Source organism: Lissotriton helveticus, chromosome 5_1 (genome assembly GCF_964261635.1).
Source record: "Lissotriton helveticus chromosome 5_1, aLisHel1.1, whole genome shotgun sequence".
Lineage (NCBI taxonomy): Eukaryota > Metazoa > Chordata > Amphibia > Caudata > Salamandridae > Lissotriton > Lissotriton helveticus.
In genome coordinates, this window is record NC_136065.1 from 926,095,445 (window position 1) to 926,118,978 (window position 23,534).

Here is a 23,534-nt window from a genome sequence, read left to right on the forward strand (position 1 = left end):
CGATCCCCGGTTAGGAAGGGGTTTTCCCCACTGGCAGCACGGTATAGCCTGGATACTGAATGTGTGCTATCTGGAGTTGTGATTACCATTGTTAAGAGTGGGAAGTCGGGTGGCTCAAGTGGAACAGTGTTGACTACCGCACGCAATGCATTATGTATGCTATATAAAATTAATCTGTCCATTTGGGTGACATTGCTCCCCTCTTGTAATGACGTTACTGAACGGAGGATTGTCCTGTCTCCTCAAATGAATCTCTTATTGTTTGCCCGCTAAAATTGAAGTCCGCTTGCCTGATGACGCTCTGGTAGACATCTAACAAGTGGATCCTTTGCCACTATAAATAGTAATGGTGACGAGGAAACCCTACCACGTTCCCCAGTATAAGGGAAACTGACCTGTAATTCTGCCATTTACTTTAAGACGCGCCACTGGGGCGACGTATAATAAGCGAATGAGGTCGCAAAATCCCTTAAGACAACCAAGCTTACTCAACATAGCAAATGAAAATGGCCATTCCACTGAGTCAAATTTTGTTTCAGCATCCAACAGCTGCAGCTGGGAGGTCCGGGTCAACTTGATTAAGGAATGTGAATATAGTACGTAAATTTACAGTTGTGGATGATTAACGATGAACCCTGTTTGCAGTGGGGATATTATCGTGTTCATTAAAATAGAAAGCCGTGTAGCTAAAACTTTGGCAAGAATTTTATTATCATGGTTCCACAGGGACAATGGGCAATAAGATGAGCATTGCTCTTGGGATTTGCCGGGCTTCAGGAGTAGGCTTATGACTGCCTCTCTCATTGTTAGGGGAAGAGCTCCACAGGCCAGGGCCTTTGCATATACCTCTAGTAAATATGGGGTTAATTCCTCCTTGTACGCTTTGTAGAATGCACCTGTGAAGCAGTCCGGCCCCGGGGCACATGTACCGCTCAGGTCGTCCATGGCCTGCATATCTCCTCGCAAGATATCGGTGCAGCTAGGAATTGTTGTTACCCCTTCTCCATCCAAACCATTGCAATCTCTGCAAGATAATCTGTAATGGTGTCTATATTTGTGGTGGCTTTGGATGAGTATAGGGCAGTGTAATACTCTAGAAGAGTATTTATTATGTCTTTTGGTGCAGTCACCCCAGTGCCATCTTCAAGATGGAGAGAGGATATCATTGACTCTGGGTATAGGGGACGTAGCATGTTGGGTAGTGTGCGTCCTGGTATCTCACTTTCGCCATAAATTCTTGCTTTAGCATATTTGGTCAGATATTTAACCTCCCTCTTAGCCAATTCTTTGAACTTTTGAATAATGGCCCCTCTTTTCTGGAGATAACCAATGTTGCCCCCCATGAGTGCCTCGGACTCAACGCTTTTAAGGTTTGTTCAATCTGTTGTAGCTCTCTCTGGTTAGTACGCAGGACATCAGAATACTTCGCTATACCAACCCCTCTAATGAACGCTTTCAAAGCGTCCCATAATGTCTAGAAATTGTGCACCGTACCCACATTATGTTGAAAGTATTCAATAATTGCTTCATGGACCTCAGAGCAGAAGACATCATCAAGTAGGGTATTTGAGAGGAATCGCCAGGCTGCACGCGATGATGGAGTGCCTGCCAGCTGCATAGTGAAGAGCACCGGGGAGTGATCTGACAACATCCTAGGAAAATGTGAGATTTCAGTGAGTGCATGGGTAAGGTCAGGCATGGTGAACCAATAGTCTATTCGGGACCAGATACCGCGTGGAGCCGAGTAGAATGTATATTCCCTAGTATTTGGGTGTCTCCATGTTTCTGCTAAAGAGTGGGATTGCATAAGGTCAGTAAGGGCACACTCCGTGCGTGGCTTCGTAGAGTTACCTGCACCATTCGTATCAAGTGCTGGACTCATGGGGAGATTAGAATCTCTGCCCATGAGTATGTGTGGCAGGTAGAAGTGATAGGTCTGGTTAGATAAGGTTTTATTTTTCCAAACACTCGCTTATGGCGACTTGTCAGTCTCTCTGCGGCGAACTTGGCAGGGTCCGTGATGCCGGGTGGTTCTTGTCTCTATCTTCGTGCCTGGTCTCCTGCTTCCTAGGGTCCGGTCAGGTCTCTCAGTAAGTCCGGCCGTAGAGAGGACATGTAGGGACGAAGAAACAAAATGTCAGGACGGCGTCCAACGGGACGTATATAGCCAAGGGACTGGGGAGTGAAGGGATCACCACTCTCTTGTGCACGCTTTTAAACCACACAACAAAAAGAGGATTCATAAATGGGAGGGTAGTGAAAGTGATCAGTGCACGGGTGTGGGTAAAATCAGGTTGTGAGTCGGTACAGGGATTGAGGGCTTTCCCGCTTTACACAGTCGGGCGTCCCCGCCTTCCAACCAAGACTTTCTCTTGGACCTGTAGAAGCAAGGCTACTCCAGGACCGTGGCTCGGTGACATGTGGGAACGTTGGCCTCCTGACTGAGCCCGGGCTCCTGCTGGTATCAACCCTCCGTCTCTTCTGCGTTCCTCGTCTTCTCCTGTTCTTTCTGCAACTGCCACCACTACAACTCCAACGTCTTCCGTCTCCACTCCGGTGTCGATGCAACCCGGCTTCAGGGTTTCCTCTGCCTTTAACGTTGTATACGCGCTGACATCTGCTGGGGGCGGGGCCTCGTCGTTCTGAAAGGCCCAGTTAAAGGCGCCGGCCTCTTCTTCCTGCGATGTCAACAATGGTGTATTATCCCAATTCCATTTGCCCTGCTGAAAAGGGAAAAGAGGGGAAGATGGGGGTATAGCGGTCCACCAGTCCACATCGGGGTTACATTGTAGGGCCGGCGAGTTCCCCCGGTCACAGTATGGTGGAGCTGTGTAAAAGAGTAATGTGCATTGATTTGTCAGAATAAATATCTGGGACATCTGTGTTTGACGCATAGATGTTGATCAGTAATATGGGAATGGTCCCCAGTGTCCCCTCCACCATGAGATAGCGACCATCAAAATCCGCGATCACTTCACGTGTAGAAAATGGTAATGCTTTTGTATCAGAATGCAAACACCTCTAGAATATGTGCTATCGTTTGCGAAGAACCGGTTTGCACCCCAGGTTGAGACGTACGGAGGCATGCTACCCAGAGTGTAGTGTGTTTCCTGGAGGAAAGCTAACTTAACCTCATACCTGGACAAGTATGATAGTACCTGGTGACCCTTGCGCGAATTGGAGAGGCCTTGTACATTCCAGGACATACATTTTAAGGGGGGGTGTTAGCAGTCATGCTGAATGGGGGCTTGTGCTGCAGAGATCAGTCCAGTTAAGGGATGAGCTAATGCTGTATGGCCGAGTTCTAGGAATCATGGTAGTTTTAGGCGATACATTATGCAATATGACCAAAATTTTATATAATACTATTAGCTGACATGCAGTGTATACAACATTGGGCTCTATAACAGTAAATATAGCCCTACCCCCCACCCACTGCTGACAGTATAACTGATGCTGCTAGAGAATCCCAACACACAATAACCTTATTAGTAACCAAAAGAACATTAACGGAGTCATCCTAGGGGGAGGGAAATGCCCAAGAGAGACACCATTCTGAATACGGTGTGCATATTGGATTTGTGGCCTATTAGACATAAGTGTTACGACGTTCATCATCATTGAGTGAATGTCCGCACTCAAGAGTGTCAAATAAAGGAAGTAACAGTATGTTGGTTTGGTATTCTCTCTTAACAGGCGAGGGTTGCAGCAGTACCGTCAGGCCTGACAGAGGCATGAGCCAGGGCACAGTTTAATCCAGTAACTGTTCAGTGACAGTGCATGGTAATTCAGAGGAGTGGCGAGTAGGAGACACCCCGTCAGTCGTTAAAGCTGTAGCTTGAAGTTTGGAACGGTGCCGCCTTTAGAATTGAGTAGCTCCATCTGCTGTGTCGAATAAATGTGCTTTGCCTTTGAAGTGTACGCAAAACTGTGCTGGATAAAGCATTACATATTTAATGATCATTTCATGCAAGGATCCCTTCACTTCTGTAAATTTTCGGCGCGCTTCTTGTAATATTGTGGTAAAAACTCGGTGTAATGCCCTTATACTGGATTGGGCCTTTCTCTCAGGCAAGCCAGAGGACTGCGTCACTGTCCTGTTAATATAGGAGCCTGCTGATGATCAACCTGGGCGATGTACCCTGGACCATCCGGTGTCCCAAGGTCCTGTAGGATCTCTCAACTGCAAACGAAGCAGTGAATGCAGTTCTACCAAAGAGATCAATGAGGAGGCCCTCAACATAGTCGCTCAGTCGACCAGTGTTTGTGGTCTCGGGTATTCCCACAATACGTATATTGTTTCTGCAGGATCCCGCCTCCAAATCTTCACCCTTAGCCGCCGTCTGCTTAAGTAGTTTTTCAATACGTTTGATGCTGGTGGATGGCATAGCTTCAACATCCGATATCCGATGTTCTGCGGTAGAGATACTCGGCTTCTGCTAGTCTAGATGTATTTGCATAGTTTCTGGCGTCAAAACGATGCCATCCATGTGAGCATCCAATGCCTTAAGCCCAGATTTTACTTCTGCAAGAATGGTGGCTGTCCCAGCCACGCCGCTATGGCTGTTTCTCCAGATTCATGCGCACCTTCTTCATGCACTTCGCCATCGGCCCGCGCCTGGTGGTTTTGGCAGAGTCAAAGAACACTGGGCGTTGTCGTGGATATGTGTGCTCCATGGTTAAAGCAGAAGGCCGAGGGTGGCAGACAATCAGGTTCACAGACTGTTGTGCTGGTACTATGCGACTCGCGCAGCCAGGTGAATACGCCGTTTGGGTGTCGCAATTTTCGGGACGCTAATTGTCATTGGAGTGTGCCAATTAGCACGAACACATGCAGTTTGAGCCTCTTCAGTCGCACACACAGATCAACACTGCGCGCCACCTCGTCAAACCCAGCTATGTCGGGCCATGCTATAGTCCTGCCCGGCAGGAGACGGACTGGAGCTCAATCTGCGTAGCCTCTTCCACCCCCAGGACCAAACTCTAGCTAATGCAGGGTTAATCCTCCATTTTAGCACTAACACCCTCCGTATATTTTATGCTGTGCCCTCATGGGGAGGCGCTCATCGCTTCAAGCCGCCATCCTCCAAAGTAAATGCCATTTCGTTACCTTCTTCCATGGCACTGATATCGTTAACTGCTGCAGGAGTCACGCTGGCAGTGCGCCGATCCGCATCTGCAAAGCGCGGCAAGCATGAGTCTTGAGTCTCCGGCTCGTCTCCTCACCTCTGCCACTGGTAGAGCAGATCGCTAGCACAGTGGGTCTCGAGTTTCATGTGTGGCCGGCGAGCAGTGCGAGCCATGCCCTCAGGATCTCCCGCGGCCCCTGTTGTCGCTGGGCCTCCAAGGGCCGTGTCAGGCCGCGGGCAGCTGCCCGCCACTGCATATCCTCACACCACGGCTCCAGACCAGGCCTCAGGTCCATAGATTCCCTCGCGACGCATGTCAATCTTCTGAAGTTTGCCTTGAATTTATGCGAGAGTGTTGTATTTAGGCCGCCTTCTTTTGGTGTGTACTCAGGAGCTTCAGGTCCGAGCGGCCATCTTGGTTTTCGGCCTGGGCACGCCCCCATGAACACTTGCATTTATACACTCTTAATTTTGACTACTGAGAGCATTCTACCCCCTCCTTTCCTATGGAGGGTGGTGGGTAAGTAAATAAAGAGGGTGACTGTGCTTGATATCGAAAATGCAGTTTGGAATCGTTTGAACAAGTGTAACACTAATGTGAAATATATGTACATTTTTGCATTGTACCGATATAGGTTTTTCGTAGCCATACTATCAACAATTATTTACTATTTTCCATGTATATTCCGAAATGTTGCATTTTATGTCTTGCATGCAGGTGCATCACACACTATGGATACAAATGAGTGATCACCAAGAGTGTGTGTGTTTGTTATGAAAGTCCCCATATAAATTAAATGAATAAATGAAGTGAGACATTCAAGGAGGCATAGTTACGTCCTGAAGAAAGCCACCCCTGAGCTACCTAGACTTCACTGACTGGTTGAAACATGTTGACTATTACTGGATGTGGGGTGAATTGAATCCCCTAGACTTGGATCTTATATTTTTAAATCTTATCAAGGAAATCTGAAAATAACTGAGCTTGTGTCTATCCTTAAGACAATTATATACCTCATATTCCCTGAACAGAATATCAAGAGTTTACCATGGCAGGATTACAGCAGGGTGTGACCAAATGATGAAGCATCCCACTAAAAGAGGGTGAGGGTCCTAAAACATTAGTTAAGGAATTACCAAATATACCATTGGTCTGTGATCTCAGGGGTCATTTTTTTGCTTGATATTTTTAAATAGGTAGCGATTGTGTCATTTATTAGTGATACATTTTTCAACGAGTGTTGGTTTTCAGTGGCCTCCCCTCTTTTCTGCCTAAAAACGTATAGCACAGCACAGATTTTTTTTCTGATCAGACATCCTGCGGGACTAAAATGAAGGCATGAACCTTCAGTTCTTTTGGTTCTGAAACCAAAACATCTCACCTTTTTCGCTTGTTTTCTCTGTGGAACTCGACAAATCATGTGATTTTCCTCAGCTGAGTTGCGCTCTGTAAGCAAAACTTGCAGCGCTTAGCATTCTTGAGGGGCACTCACTAGATGTCAGAATGTACCCATCATCCTTCTGATTGAAAATTGCATATTACTTAATAAGAGTAACACCTGTTTCATGCAGCACTAAAAGTAGGCCACACCTGCCTGCGTACGCTGTGTAATTATAACCAATGTCCCCAAATATCACTTCCGACATACCCCCACCCAGAAAACACAAACAGGATGTATCCTTTTCAGAAGGACACTACTCCAGCTACACGTGCAGAAATGGGCACTAAACTCTCGAGTGTTCCACATTACTGGTCATGAAACTCCAGTTGAGCCTTTCACAACTGTACAGTATGCTTCTAAAGGGGGCATAAGAACCGGACACTACACTCTAGATGCGCCTTCCATGAGTGGTCAGAACATTCCAGAAAGAAGAGTGAATTGAGGGCCTCATCCGCAGCACGAGGTTGATTCCTTGTAGAATCAAATCTGTCTTTACCCCAAAGCAGACTGGACGACTTCTGCTGAGTTGGGAAATAGTATCATCTAAAATGGCGGAGCTTCAAAGCAGAACGTATATGTATAGGAATACGTTTTGATATACATATGTGAAATTAACTACTGTCTTCCCATGCACCTGCATAGTACGTTTACAGAATGTGCAGCTATACAGCGCCATATAGAAGCCCCTCACGTAATTTACAATGTGTACATTTTGCCAACCCTACCATCCCTTGCCCGTGAAATAGCTACTAAACTTCCTAGAAGCTGCAATACTGTCCAAGTAAAGCTTCTTTCAACCATGAACCATTTTCACTCGCATTGTGTGGCTATGTTGCCGTCTACCAGTCTGAGCCCGATAGCATCTGTTATCTGACAAAACCAAGGCCTGTCTCTGCAGGACAGTGCCCCCGGAGTTGGTTCAAGGTCAGTCACTCAGAATTCTGTCTGGGACTCCCTACCTTCACCAGATAAGTCCGGATTTAGGTGGATCTAAGCAATTGTAATTCCTTTTACTAAGTAACTGAGGCAAGGAGAGCTAAAAAAAAATGCCATATACCCAGAATACATTTATGTACGCAGGATAACAAAATGAGGACTCTTTCGAAACCTAGATTCGAGATTGGGTCACCTGAGGTCCAAGGCGGTTCTCTAACTAGTGGGCCAGAATGCGCACGCGCACTGGCCCACGCAGACGGCCACAAGTCGGCCTGGCAAACAAAAACAGCAGACGGCTGCCCAGCCCTGCGTCTGCCAGCTGGAGCCCACCGACCCCTCTCTAGCCAACGAATTGCTTCATCTTTTCCAGCAGAAGTGTATCTTTCTGCCAGGGACTAATGCTGACATTTTCACAACATTATTGCACTGGAACTGAATGAGGCGCCATGTGCGCAGTTCACTTTTCCACAGTTTTGACTCTGGCGACTGCAAAATGATAAAACACTTTTTGTGGGGGTTGGCTACTGGGAAGGTGCAAGCTTTACAGAGGCTTAGTGCGCATGCACAGCCCACCTTGACCTGATTAACTCTTGACGATCCTTCTCTCCAAACTTGAAGGGTGTGTTTCAGTCAGTGAGTCAGTTGGCTTGCTTCGGCTCGCCCTTGCAAAGAATAACTCACAGCATTACAACTGCAAGCCACTAATCGCCCTTGCGTGTTTTTCCACTTTCCTGTCATGATGGATTTACGGATTGCTTGTGTGTGGCCTCTTTTTTAAAAGATGCTACGAAAATACAGCCCCTTTGTCAGAAGTAAGAACAATGCACGGTTTTGTTGTGCGTGTGTTTTAACTTCACCTTTTAAATACCTGCCTTCATCTTTTTTTTTTTGCCTTTTAACTTCACCTTTTAAAATCCTGCCTTCATCTTAATACTCCTCCTGTTTGTGATAATCTTACGTGCACACCTCCCCTCTTCTTAATGCAGTCTGTTCAACACGGGCTCCTGTTCACATTTTCTATGTAGGTGTTGCGCAAGATGCTACGTCAGGTTGGGGTTTTCTTTCTTAGACACTTAGAAGCAACACCCATAAAGTTGTCCAACTATTACCAAACTCTTCCCGAACAAAAAGCCAGACCTATTGGCTCAGCCAGTGCTTATTTGGTATTCTTTTTCATTGTTTCCATAATCTACAAACTGACATTCAAATTTCCCAACAGATTTCCAAGCATAAATGTCAAATGTAGCTCTTCTTTTTCCTTCACTGCTGACATTTGAAATCATGGTTTACTGTGTTCCAGCAATTTGCTGGCCATTCCACCTATTTTCTCGCATCAGTGTTTGCTAAACCGAAATGCCCCCAAATAAACTTGATGTTAGTCAAGCACTGTTGTTTTTTAGGTCGAGGACCGTAAGGCTGTGCTTGCGCAGTCTTCGGTGGGAGATTTAATGTTTTTAGGTATGGGCTTGAACCCGCCTCTCTCCTCCATTGGCTGGCTTCCTAAACGGAGGCCAGCCATTGGAGGAGAGGGGCGTCACTCAGTTCAAGCCCCGTCTCTTTCGGATTCGGGGGCGTGTTTTTTGCGTTCTTTCGCCCTGTGACGTCATCCGTCACTCAGAACGCAAAAAACACGCCCCCGATTTCGAAATTTTCGGAGCTTTGCAGCCATCCCAAAAAAATGGATCATTCCCTTTTAATCTTAATGGGACCATCATTTTAAACGCCTCGATGTACAAGCAAGCAAGAGATTGGCAAGTATGCGTTGCACCATTTGCTTTGTTAAATATTTTTGTTTAAATTGTCATGCAGTTTCACAAGTGGTGCATGTAAATGTCATACACAGGCATACTACAAATATTGAAAATGCCACACATATGCTTACTGAAAACATGGGCAACTATGACATTAGTGACTATCGCTGTACGAGCAGTTCAAACAAAATCCCTTTCCCAAGATGGCCGCCTCCTTGTGTCCGTCTCACGGACATTTCCTTAATACGGCACTGTTTTTCTGTAGGACATCTTTTTAGCCAAATAGTGTTGGGAACGTACCTACTCTACGCCAATAATACCTAGGCTCTAGTTTCTGGCCAATCCTGTTTCTGTATGACTTACCCTAGACTCTGCGCATTCGGCTTTACTTAGTGAAGCGCTCAGGGCCCGCCTCAATAGCCCTTCTTGACCCCGCCCCCTCTCTTTCCTCCTGCAGTGCCCTCGCTGCTCTCTCCTCTCTCTGCTGTCGCCATGTTGGGGTCTGTAGGTCGCTGCTCCCCTGGGGCTCTGAGAGGCCTGGCCCTGTTGCTGAAGGGCAGTCCTGCTGCGGCATGTGCCCGTGAGTATTAAGTAGGAAGGTTAGGGTGGAAGAAAATGATACTTACGTTCTGGACCCTTATCGTCTTCATGCCCTACAACTGTCATTAATTTCCGTGTATGCCTTGCCCAGACCCTATTTGCACTTTGGCCGTTTCCCGAACGCAGCGGCAAATTATAAGTTATAGCTGTCATATTGCCTTTCCTGTGCTGGTTTCCACGTCTTAGTCACCTGCGCCTCCCGACAGGAAAACGACTAGTGTACGTGCCCGGTCTCCCTGCTAACCCCCTCCACTATCGGGAAAGTGGTCATGTCTGTCACTTGTGTAGGATTGTTTTAGTGGCGTTATGTGCATATAGTGCAGGGGGAATGGGGGCAGTTTTACATAGGTAGAGGAGATGTGCAAGTTACTGAAGCAGTGTTTTTTTTAATTATAAGTTGCAAATTGTGACCGCTTGGTGTCGTCTTTTTGGTGTACAGTGGGCGATCGAGGATTGCGGGAAGGGAATTAATGTGTTTTGGGGCTTTGGCCGAAGGAGCTTTCCAACTCTATGCGCGGGAGCTAACCCCAGAGCTGCCAAGGCCGTACTTTTGGACCCATTATTTCAATAGTATAAGGGGACCCAGGAAGTGGTAAACTTCATAATATCCTTTCCAGAGTGAGTCCAGAAAGCTTTCCAACGTGAGATGATAGATTGGAAAAAAAGTAGTGTTCACAGTTAACTTCGCATAACAATGCAATTTCTCTGTTATCCGCCCAAGAAATGCAACAGAATCCTCAAGCTGGTAGTTTGGTTAATGAGCTCCCAACGACAACAACAGGTGTGCAAAAATTGTGTTTTCATATGCTCTGCGAAGTGTTCTGCGACCGTGCACATTGTTTTTTTATTTTAATAAGACTTGTTTCTCAGCTCGTAGAATTATGGGTCATGTTGCCGTAAAAGTATTGCTTATGCTGGTTCTTTCCGTAATGTCCTATGACCTGTTGACGGTGGAAATATGACCTCTGTCCCATACTTATTTGAGCTTTTCTAGGTGTTGAGAATACTCGGCCTCCAGGTCACCTTATATCTGCAGTGCACTCGCAGCCCCCTGGCTGTGCTTGCTCCCCTGCCCCCTGTCTTGTGCTTGCTCCCCTGCCCCCTGTCTTGTGCTTGCTCCACTGCCCCCTGGCTGTGCTTGCTCCCCTGCCCCCTGGCTGTGCTTGTTCTCCTGCCCCCTGGCTGTGCTTGTTCTCCTGCCCCCTGGCTGTGCTTGTTCTCCTGCCCCCTCGCTGTGCTTGTTCTCCTGCCCCCTCGCTGTGCTTGTTCTCCTGCCCCCTCGCTGTGCTTGTTCTCCTGCCCCCCCGCTGTGCTTGTTCTCCTGCCCCCTGGCTGTGCTTGCTCTCCTGCCCCCTGGCTGTGCTTGCTCTCCTGCCCCCTGGCTGTGCTTGCTCTCCTGCCCCCTGGCTGTGCTTGCTCTCCTGCCCCCTGGCTGTGCTTGCTCCCCTGCCCCCTGGCTGTGCTTGCTCTCCTGTGTGTGTACGTGGCTCTGGGTGTGTATGTAGCTTCGGGTGTGTGTGGCTCTGGGTGTGTGTACGTGGCTCTGGGTGTGTGTAAATGCAATAGGTCATACATTTGCGAGCCATTAAGCAATTGGCATTGTAAATGACAATGCCATTTATTTAACGATTAAGCTATTTACAATGTAAATGACAATGCCATTTATTTATGATTTAAAAAAAAAAATGTCATGAGCAATGCCAATAGCTCTACCTTTAATAATGCCGAGACCATTGCATTGTAAATGCTTGTCTATTTTTGGCAGAGACTTTTAAAAAAGTGTGCAAACATATCACTTATTTGTAAAGTATTGGGAACATAGTCTGGATTGCAAGCGTTCCTAGTTTGGCAATGGTTTGCATAATGATATCCCTGAATTGGCAGGACACAGTCCTTTAAAGTATTAATGTCTCTCTATGGTGAAAGAGATTTGAAATTTTGAATAGTCATCGTTTTATTATGGAAAATAATGGAGCATTTCCTATATCCAGAGCCACTGGAGTTATGTGGCAGGAAAGGGTAAAAATATGTGGCACGGTTGAGTAAATAATGCAGCAGGAAAACGCAAATTGTGTGGCATAATGCGACACATTTTGTAACAGTATTGGGAACATAGTCTGGATTGCAAGCGTTCCTAGTTTGGCAATGGTTTGCATGATTCTATCCCTGAATTAGCAGGACACAGTCCTTTAAAGTATTAATGTCTCTCTAAGGTGAAAGAGATTTGAAATTTTGAATAGTCATTGTTTTATTATAGAAAATAATGTAACATTTCCTATATCCAGAGCCACTGGAGTTATGCGGCAGGAAAGGGTAAAATTATGTGGCACGGTTGAATAAATAATGCAACAGGAAAACGCAAATTGTGTGGCATATTTGCCACACATTTTGTAACTGCATTCCTTCATTTTTTCGTCATTGTTAAACTTGGTAATACTGTCTGGGCATTGGTTTCACCTCATTAGTACGATTTTAATACCCAAATATAGCAATGAGCAACACAAAGGTGGCCAGCCCAGCTTTGCAAAGGGCCTTTCAGTACGCAGCAACAGATGTCGCTGCATCTTTAGTAATTTTTTAACCGTTTGAGCTACATGCAAAAATGTACTTTGTTAAAATCTGCAGATTATGCTGCAGGTGATGGATTATGTGGCAAATGCGGCAAATCTATTATTATGCAAAAATTGCTGCTGCCGCGCAATCACATAATTCAGGTGGCCCTGCCTATGTAATGGGTTACTGTTGTTATTGGGAATTTTCCCTTTACGTAGCACACAATCTGTAATGGTATCAGTTTGTAGGTAATTCTGCTGGCAGATTCTCCACTGGAAGAAAATGCTCCAATGAACAATATAGCTGTCACCCACAAATAGGAGAAATTCTCGTTGCCCGCCAGCTCTAAATTGAGTCCTAATTCTCATTAGGAGTGATCCTTTACATAAGTTGCACCACAATGCCTTAAGTGCCTTTACCTTAACCAACCCACCAGTCACTTGCGCTCAGCCTCACATGCACAGACACCCATGTTCGCAAAAGTAAAATGGGAGGTCTAGCATTCTCACACATCGCACCTAAAGCCTGGACTGATCTCCCTCTACACATTAGATCCTCCTCCTTATGTTTTGAATTCCTCAAGAAGCTGGAGACCTGGGTCTTCAACTAACTACATGTGGCCGACGACTTACTCACCACTCCTGCAGACCCACACCTATACACCTGCTCCGGCGCCTGGATACCCTACCGGGTGATAAGTTGCGTATTACAAATCCAGCTAATATAACATAACACGAAAGCACCATCTCAATTCTAAAAAGCTTATTTAATGCCCTCTGTGCTAATGTCACCCGAAGATGTTCAAACAAATCTGGAACATTTAGACAATAAGACTTTCTCCCAGTGAATGAACGCAGTGAAGTACCAGATGGGATGGGTACTTGCTGCATCTTACATCCGCACCATAGCAAATACAACACTAGCTAAACAACTACTCCAGTGGAAATAAACAAATATGTCATCAGTTTAACAGTGTAATCTGCGAAGCTTGTGCAGACAGGATGTTTGCAAGGAGGGACTGGAGTGAGTGACAGGGATGCCATCCATCTTTTTCAAGATGGATATTTATATGTACATGTGGCTTAACTAAAACACATGAATAGCTTCACTTTATACATTATTTGAAATGTGTTTCCGTTGCAATTATATTAAGTCTGAATATTTAAGATTATTTGAAAATTGTATATTGTATGTCATTATTAGTGCACAAAATTATAGCATGGAAAACAGTCCCACAATGTTGGGGACCACGCTGGGCAGGTTCTGGTTTGCACTGGATAATATTAAACTTTTCAAGCTCATTTGTCACTTTGGAGTAATACTTAAATTGTGGTAATATTTACAAAAAGAGTATTCTTGGACTGTGAGTTAATTGGCAAAACATACATTGAGTCTTCAGAACAGAGTATAAAATAAGGATTTGCTATGTTGTTTTTTTAGTATTTATTGCTAGAAAGTTCCAACGCTGCAAGGTTATAATATGAAGCATGTCATGTTAAAACAGTGTTATCGGCGTCTTGTTCCTGTTTTTTAGGGGGAACCTAGGCAGCGAATGCGCTGCTCAGCGAGGCATGCTGTAACTAGAAAATGGGGTTCATCCCCCTCCCATCTTTCCTATTGGCTCTTCTTACTATCCTTCGTAAACTCCAGCTTTTGATTGGTGAAATGTCTTACTAGTCCCACCTTTTGCACTTTTGTAACCTCCCATACGGACTACCCGTATTACATGTGCTCCTAAATTTCAGCTTATTTACGATACTGTCGGACAACTCTCTTTTTTTGGGGGTTTTTTTTGGCCTGCCTGTTCTCGTGTAGTGAGAAGTGTTCATGTTTGCGCCCTGCCAAAGCTGTGCCTCCCTGGCTCCTCCTGCTGGCTGCTTCATAGAAACAACCCACGGCTCTATTTACAAACCCTTTTTCGTGATTGTTTTCTATTTGAAAGCTAATAAGTTTGCATATATATAACTGTCTTCAAAAACTACAACCACGGGCAAAAAGCATTCCGACACACCAATTGAGCGCGCACTCAGCAGTCACCCCGGGGCATAAGCAGGCATCCACTTCTGTGCTGACTCATAATTTCAAATGTGTGAAATGTGTGTCACTAGGGCCGAAAGGTTTAGTTTTGTACCCGCTAATGGTAATGCCCACAATTTTAAAAGAATTTGTTATTTAACTAGCGTGTACATTTTTTATGTGGGGGTTTGAAAGGCGCGACAAGCACCGGCAAAAAACATTAAAAATCATTCATACGCTGCGATTGAACGTGCACTCAGCAGTCTCCCCGGGGCACACGCAGGCATCCACTTCTGTGCTGCCTCGTAACTTCAAAAAGGATATGGGAATTATGTGTCACTAGGACCGAGAGGTATACTTTTGTACCCACTGATGGTGATGCACACAATTTGAAAAGAATGTGTTCTTTATTTTTCTAGCATTTACATCTTTTTATGTAGTGGTCTGAAAGGTGTTACAAGCACCAGCAAAAGCATTCCTACACCCCTGATCAAGCACACATTCAGCAGTCCCTCCTGGGCACAAGCAGGCATCCACTTCTGTACTGCCTCGTTTTATCTTGCCACTAATTTTATGAGATATACGTTTGAAGGAGGAGCCATTGCATTTCACTTGATTCTCCTTGCAGTCCTATTTGCCATCTTGTGATTTGCTTTCAGGGGAGAGCAATTTTTTTTAATCTTTGTTTATTTAGGAGGGGAGTGTGTGATTCCTTGCATCTTTACATAATCATTCTCTCAGGGTATAGGGCAATTATTTTTCAATTGGTACAAGTACTGTTCTTGTCACGCTACAGCACTTTACATTTGTCCAAGTAACAGCATTACGTTTTGTGTCATGATATAAAACGGTGCTCATCTTCTGCTTGCTATGTTCATTGTTTGTATTATTTTATGTAGCAAAACGGTATCCTTATAGCTTGTTTTATTTTGATGTGAAGCAACTTGATCGTGGCACCACTTGTAACATTGCGTATAGATATTATGCACACACACTTAATAAGGCAGGTCAATGTCCTCACTGCCTGCGCATGCTCTTTTAAAGCTGCTTGGCTGTTTTGTTTATTGTCTTGTTTACAGCAGAGACTATTGGGTTGCTATTTGAGTAGAGAGCGCCAAATGTTTCAGGACTTTCCTGGTGTGGCTGCTGAATGCTTTTGTTTCCCAATACTTTCATGTAGCGATGACTGCAAGGCTTCTATGGCTATGCAGTGAAGCTTAATAACATTCTGCTTTATTATGTGCATTGTGAAACACACAAGTACCTATAAAATGCCAGCCCCAAACCGTTGCCTCAACATCCAGTGTCCTGTTAGCATCACCACCCCATAGGCTCAAGTTTCCTGTGTGCCATAAGAACCTTTCTTGTAATTCCTTTTTCCATTGATGTCGTTTATTTTCTACTTCCCCTCCCTTGTAACCTATTTCCCATTTCTGGTTCTCCGGCGCTGCGAGGTCATACAGATGGCAAGAGCGCTATGCAGATATGATCACTCCACTGCAATCAAAACAACAAAAGTAAAAAACATTGTCAACGCCAGTAGCTCTAACTTTCACATTTCGGGACAGATTGCATTGCAAATGTTTGTTTTTTAATGAAAGTAGATGTATTCTGTGTTAATTAAAAATATGGACACTGAGGGGCGCTAACAGCCCAAGAATGGCAGTTCGGCATTAGTTGTAGGATGCAAGTTCGTAGATAGCTATTTAGAAAACAAACACAATACCAGCCAATTTGGAGGCGTTCTGGCAGTTTTCTTGTAGTTGTCGTTCTCCGTAGGTGCAGATGACATGCGTTTCTCACCACTAAACACTTTACTCCGATTTTTTTTTTTTTTAATTGCTGCAGTTTGTAGGGAAACTACTTGAAATCAAGAATAAAGCTAGAAAACTGCTGGCTACGTCAGGGGAACAAAAAGTGTCTGGAAAGTTAACTTATAAGGTGGCGGTGGAGCTGGACTGGAAGTGAAATGGAGAACTGGAAAAGCTTTTGCTCGCCCAATATAGCACCGAGCGAGCCCAGATGGTGTTCCCAAGAGAGCGCAGATAGTGACGCCACGCGTGTCCATCTGCGTTGTCATGAGTCCTCGCACAAAATCTTTTTAAAATGTATTTATATATTAACAGCCTGATTCATCAATCTCCCGTTTTGCGAGCCCCTAATAGCGATTCATAAGGAATCGCTATTAAGGACTTGCAAAACGGGATTCATGTAGGAATTGCTAAATAAGTTGCGATTCCTACACATTCCTTATTTGCGAGTAGCAAATTGCTAATCGCAAATAAGGATGCCATTTCAAGGGTGCCAGGGGTGTCCAAAGGACACCCTGTAGCACCCCTGAAATGTAATCTACATTGGTGTTGCGCACACACATGTCCAAAGGACATGTGTGTGTGTAACATGCAACTTAGAAAAATGCATTTAAATGCATTTTTCTAAGTTTTAGCTATTTACCACGAGGTTTGACCTCGCGGTAAATAGCGGTCCTAAATTGCAAATTCGCAATTTTTAAATGTGTCATGAATAGCATTTAAGGAATCTCTAATAGAGATTCCTTAAATGCTAATCCTCGCATATTTGCTAATTCTTTATTAGCGATTTTTGCATTTGGGATGATGAATCCCAAATGCAAAAATTGCACTCGCAAAGGGCCAGATTCTCAGAATCTGGCCCTTTTGCGAGCGCATATGGGCCCACATGCATCATTGTGTCTTTTTGCATTTCTTAATTTGCGAAAAATAAGGAATCGCAAATTAAGAAATGCAAAATGATATGCATCAATATTTTCGGTATTCTTTTGGGATTCGGTAAAAATCGCAATTTTTACCGAATCCCAAAGAAATACCGATTTCTTAACTTAATTTTCGCAATTCCCATTGATTCCTATGGGCCAAAAGGCCCATAGGAGTCAATGGAAATTGCGAGTGGCACTTAGAAAATTTCATGGGTGCAGGGGGGGGTCCAAAGGACCCCCCCATGCACCCCTGAAATGTATTTTTCGCATCATGTTGCACACACATATGTTTCCATAACATGAATGTTGAAAAAAAAACATTTTCAACATTTTACACACTTTTTCCAAATTTACCGAGTGGTTCAACCACTCGGTAAATTTGGCACCCTATTTGCGAATTTTCACTTTTTAAAAAAATGATGCATTGCTTTTAAGAAATCGCACATCTGCGACTTATTAAAAGCACCCGCAATTTTAGAATTCGCACACATGTTACGAATTCTAAAATTGCTTCATGCATCCCAAAAAGCACTTTTGCATTCGCAAACGGCCGATTTTAAGGAATCGCACCGTTTGCGACTACAAAAATGCTTGATGCATGTGGGCCTTAGCTTCATGAATCAGGCTGTTAATGTATTGCTGTCCCTCAGGTAAGGTGGGGTAGCGATCGCAGTGCATTACTGTTTGAGAAGTGTCGGTATTCTCAGCAAGGGTTACCGTGAGTAGATCATATTTATTGACTAGTCTTGGCAATATCTATCGATGAGGAGTGCCCTTAAAGTGTGTCCTGCATAGCAGTAGTTGTTATTGAGTGTTAGTTCCTCCTTAGAACATTCTGGAGTTTTGGGGCCCATGCAGCGCGGGAAGGGGTTTTCCAGCGCGTTGTTGTTCTTCCTTAGACATTTTTAGGATCAGGTCAGGTATGTTTGGTTTCTGTGGTGTGCGCCCCTCCAGTGATCACGAGTATGTCTTTTAACTATGTGGGAATTCATTTCTGTGTGCCCTCGCTCTCTGCTCCTTTTACAGCTCTGTGGTGCCACGCTCGTGTGTGGACACTCGCAATAAGAGTCTGTTTCCCAACAGTGTCTCCCAAATTCAAACACTTGGCACTACAGCTCTGCGACGCTGCCTTCCTGTCTCTTTCTCTCTCTTTCTCTCTGTTCCTGTCTTTCTCTCTCTGTTCCTGTCTTTCTCTCTCTCTTCCTGTCTTTCTCTCTCTCTCTCTTCCCGTCTTTCTCTCTCTCCGTTCCTGTCTTTCTCTCTCCATTCCTGCCTTTCTCTCTCCGTTCCTGTCTTTCTCTCTCTCTTCCTGTCTTTCTCTCTCTCTTCCTGTCTTTCTCTCTCTCTTCCTGTCTTTCTCTCTCCGTCCCTATCTTTCTCTCTCCGTTCCTGTCTTTCTCTCTCCGTTCCTGTCTTTCTCTCTCTCTCTTCCTGTCTTTCTCTCTCTCTTCCTGTCTTTCTCTCTCCGTCCCTATCTTTATCTCTCCGTCCCTATCTTTCTCTCTCCGTTCCTGTCTTTCTCTCTCCGTTCCTGTCTTTCTCTCTCCGTTCCTGTCTTTCTCTCTCTCTCTTCCTGTCTTTCTCTCTCTCTTCCTGTCTTTCTCTCTCCGTCCCTATCTTTCTCTCTCCGTTCCTGTCTTTCTCTCTCCGTTCCGGTCTCTTTTTCTCTCTTCCTGTGTCTTTCCCGCGCTTTCTCTTTTGGCGGCTGCCATATGCCCCGGGGAGCTGGGGACAGAGGCACCGGTCGTAGACCTTCAGAAACTGGCCTTCAGTGACCCAGACTCCACCCCGCCTGCCGGGAAATGCCTACTGATATAAATGGCCAATCCGTCCTCGGAGATTGTGCCTCATGAGTGCACGCAGATTTTTTGCCTGGAACTGGGCACGGCCCACAATGTGAAAAGTGTTTTGGCTGCGAACAATGACGTTTACTTAGGTTGTTCCAGTAGCAATCGCTAGTGTTGCAGCTGTGGAGAAAGTGGCATGTTATTATCTATAAAACAAAAGGCTGAGCTTGCAAAAGAGAAGTTCGCAGTACAGGCACGGGTGCGAAGGCCATGGTTTGGGGGGAGGGACAGGACAGGGGCCGGGAAGAAGAAAATAGGGTGGAGATTTAAGCTAAATTAGACTCGGTTATTCCTCATTACTCTGCTTTGGATTCTGCAAATTGAAATATTGACCACCTTGAATATTGCACATATTCGGTCCACACTACTGACTTTACCACTCTTTACTTTTCAATGGTTGAAACATTTTAAGTAGCATCTTTGCGGCATGCAATTGACGCATCCGCTATCCTGATGATGTTAAATAGACTGTTAAAATCCCTGCCACCATATTGGTTTCCATTTTTGAGACAAAAACCCGACCCTCCTATTTTTCTACACGCTACTATAGATATGAATGACGTATAGCTGATTGATAGCTTCACCTCATATTTTTTAATTATTCTCTGTGCGGAGGTGCATTTCTTTATAAGCACTATGTCCAAGCATCTCAACCGGTCACATGCAGACCCCCCCTGTTTTGAATGTGGCTTCTCACCAATAAGCCACACCCAAACACTGCACTCCCACCTGGGAGGCAAATATATACACTTTTGAATAATATATACTTTCAAGCATGTCTTACCACCCCTGGCACAGCAAGACTGCAACACAAAACAAACAGCACCTTTTGGAAAAGGAGTTTTATTTAACAGAATGCAAAGACTATCACTTTTAGAATAAGGCTTGAGGTTTATTACACAATATTCTCTAAACAAAGGCTGTCTCAGATACCAAATGCATTAGCTACAGGCATGAATCAATAACTGAGCAAACTTATAATCTAAATAGCATGAATCCATAATTATACCGATTAATAAACAAGCAATAACTGATATAAGATAAGATACACTGGACGTCCTGCAAGAGATCAGAAAGATATATATACCGAGTAGAGGATCCCTCTGGATGTGCACCTCCCACACCACAAAGAAACACCTCAAACGATCACAGCCACTGGCTCACATCACAATGGCAATAATCACAAATCTAAATACATCACCTGATGCACACTGCCCACTTCTGGCCGGGGGAAGTCTTCACACAGCCGGGGATCAGAGCTCAGCAATCAGGGTTCAATCCGAGATAAACACGTCTGCCCTCACTCGGAATCCAAACTCCCAAAACTTCCACTTCCAACTTCGACCAGACCAGTGGAAGCTCCCCCTTTTTAATACAAATCCAAACATAACGAAGCTTCTAGCAAACCACGCCCCCTCGTTCTCATGAGATTACTGTACCACTTCGTACCAAGGTCACACCTCCGGTTGATCAGGCCTTTGTTATGACTCTGGCATAGAGTGAGCACATTCCTCTGACAAGAACCGGTTTCTACTAGCACACAGAGTGTAGAAAACAAGTGAAAGCTCTGCAACCCCGTGCCGGGCAGAAAGGCCCAAAGCAAGATGGAATTGAAAAGCAAGATGACATGAGAGCATGTCAAAGGCAATAGTCAGCACTGCCATAAAGCAAGGTAAAGTCAGAAAACAGAATGGTCAAAGCCAATAGTAAGAACTCATAATTCTCACCAATGCACAATACAATCACAACTGCACGCCTTCAAATGCACATCCCACTCGCTCTGCTCTTGGCAAAACTGTTCCACTCAGTAACAGCTCCCACTGAAAGACAGCAAGATTACAGAACAGAAGAGAAACAGGCAAATGCAGGACCATCCTACATTAAGGAACACACTAAAATCAATTAAAATGGTGGTGGCAAGGGTCATCATAGGGTGCCAAAATCACAAGAGTGGCTCATTTATTACACCCTCCTCCCCAATCTATCTTCCTACAAACAGCATACAGCTTTTATATGGGGGCCGAAACATGTATTTGGTACCAAGCCATCAGTTTGCAATAGAAACAGTGGCTGAAAGCATGACTACAGAGGTAACCAGTAATATTCGGTTGTTCGTTTGCTGCCTCTCTAGTAGATTTCCTTCTCGAGCTGCAGCAAAATCACCTCGATTGGCTGCGCACTCTTCCCCACCACATGGTAGCGTTTGCAGTGATTTTCCAGGGCCGCTCACGCTACTGGCACTAAATTGCAATGTGAGCAGCGCAACATGCATATTTTCTGCCCGTTGGCGGAACTCCACGGAATCTAACAGAGTTGTTATGTAACTCTGTGGAATTCCACAGAGTACAACTATGCAAGTCCCCCACCCCCCTAGTTTGGTACTGCCGTTCGTACCCACACCAGCTTTCCCTGAGGGATGCACGCCTACTGGTGCAAAGCATTAATTCAAAATAATTCTTGATCTCTACTCGAGTTTCTCATAGAGCACATCAAAATCTCATAGGTTCTCATCTTCAGAGTGTTTTGTTTTCAACCATTAGGTCACATTTTGTCCGGGAAGACCACTAAATACTAATTCAGAGGCCCCCAAAACTGGTGGAAAATCCACTGGGTAAATACCACCAGTCTGCCACCATTTGCGTAAACTCGCCTAAAGCAAACTTGCTCAAAATGTGAATTTAAGTGGAAAGCCCACTAGTAAATTGGCAGATTCTGAAGAGTTGCAACACAAAAACATGTAAAAAATTACTTATAACTGACAGCAAACTCTGCACAAAATATTTAATATTTTTTCCGAGGTGACCTATCTTGCACTTGTGGAGTTATTCTACCGTTCAGGCCCTAGAGTAAAAATGTACATGTGCTTTCATAATTGCTGATGATGGTACAACTGATGTTTCTTTGGTGTTGAGCTTCCTTTTGCAAATTATATACAGTGAGCAATAGCAGCCTTGTTCTGCTACATGTGCCCTTGATGCAGAAATGTTGGCAGTCAATCATTATGGTTTAGATGGAAAGGCCTCCATGTGTAATGCTACATGTCATCGTTGGCTGTTCGCGCCCCCCTTTTCTACGACACTTTGCCTGTTTGCTTGCTCTGTAATGGTACAGATTAGGTCTGATACACACAGAAGGATTGTGAGCCACCTCTCAGAGGGCCTGAACAGTAGCCCAGGGCACAGCTTTAGGACAAGTCCACTTTAAGTAGTGCTGTCACTGATGGATAAATTGCACTGCACCAGAAAACGTTGTATGAAAGAATTTCATTGCTGCTTGTTAGACTCAAATTTCGATGACTGAAAAATCTAATTATTTTCATCGAGCTAAAGTCCCAATGCAACTTGTATGCATTTTTCTTTGTAGGTTTTGATGATATCCTTTGTTTTGTATTTGTAGACATGATGGCCACTGAAATGCTGCTTTTGTTAGACGTTTAACTTATCTACAGAAAACAAAGGCGGTCTTACTCTTTAATAACATTGTTATCCCTTTTGTTCGGATTTCCCACCAGGTCAGTTTTTCTGTGGGAACAAACACTGTGATGAAAAGGAAGGACTGAAGAGCTGGGAGGTGAATTTCGGGTATCTGGAACATGGTGAAAAACGGAATGCACTTGTTAAATTAAGTAAGTCAGCTCGTCCTAGTGATTGTTGTTGGCTCCCCAGAAAAGTCTGTTTTCCTTGTATGTTTTCTCTATTCGTGCGCCCACAGAGAGAGACACACCTGATTCAAGGAGCTACTAGTGAAATATCCTCAGGGAAAATATAAAACAAAAAATCTTGGCTTGTCATACACGAGGGAAGAAGTGGATGCTATCTTGGGCGATACATCACTGTTTTCAGATCCCCTTATATCTCAAACGATCGCACAGACGACTGAATGGGATAAGTTAGGAGAACAAAAAAGAAGCCGCATACGGGCCATTTTACATTGCACTATGCTTAAAGAATATCTAACTAACAATACAGCACCAAAGGGGCTATTGGTCACTAATGCACCGAGAATTTTTCTCGATGATGCAGTGTTTAGGAAGGAATGGGCCCAGATTGCTTGGCACTGCACCCGTGATTGGGCAGTGCTGATTATAAAAAACGCTCTCCGCCTCTCTGAGGCACTGTTGATTGAGATCCAGCAAACTGAGAGTCATTTCAGGACAACCTTAACGGGTTATAAAAAAGATTAGATGACCTGAATAAGGAAATGAACGAATATAAGGAGAACTTAGCTCAATCAAAAGCACAGAAGTTCAAGAAAGATCTCAAACGCTGGTCCTATGTGAAAGCCTACCCATATGCTAGCCCAGACTTTATACCCCCGACCACGACTGATTACAATTCTGACACATCAGGAGATTCCAACTCCAGTGGCTCCAGTTCTGGTAGCTCTGTTAAAAGAAATAGAGGACGTGGCAGAGGTAGGGGTTTTCCCAATCAAGGTTGGCAACCATATCAAGGTGGCACCAATTACCATCATAATGCTTTTCATCGACCACCACCATTTCCACCGATGATGGGATGGAATCCGGC

At 44.6% G+C, this 23,534-nt stretch overlaps 1 protein-coding gene across 3 annotated transcripts in view; it reads left to right on the forward strand.

Moving 5' to 3' along the window:
* LOC144754997 (protein FRA10AC1) overlaps positions 1-23,534 on the forward strand; it is a 312,415-nt gene that overhangs the window by 183,944 nt on the left and 104,937 nt on the right. For all 3 annotated transcript variants that reach the window (XM_078643391.1, XM_078643392.1, XM_078643393.1), the window contains exon 10: positions 22,520-22,633. In XM_078643391.1, coding sequence (XP_078499517.1) covers positions 22,520-22,633 — 114 coding nt within the window. The remainder of the gene's footprint in view (positions 1-22,519; positions 22,634-23,534) is intronic.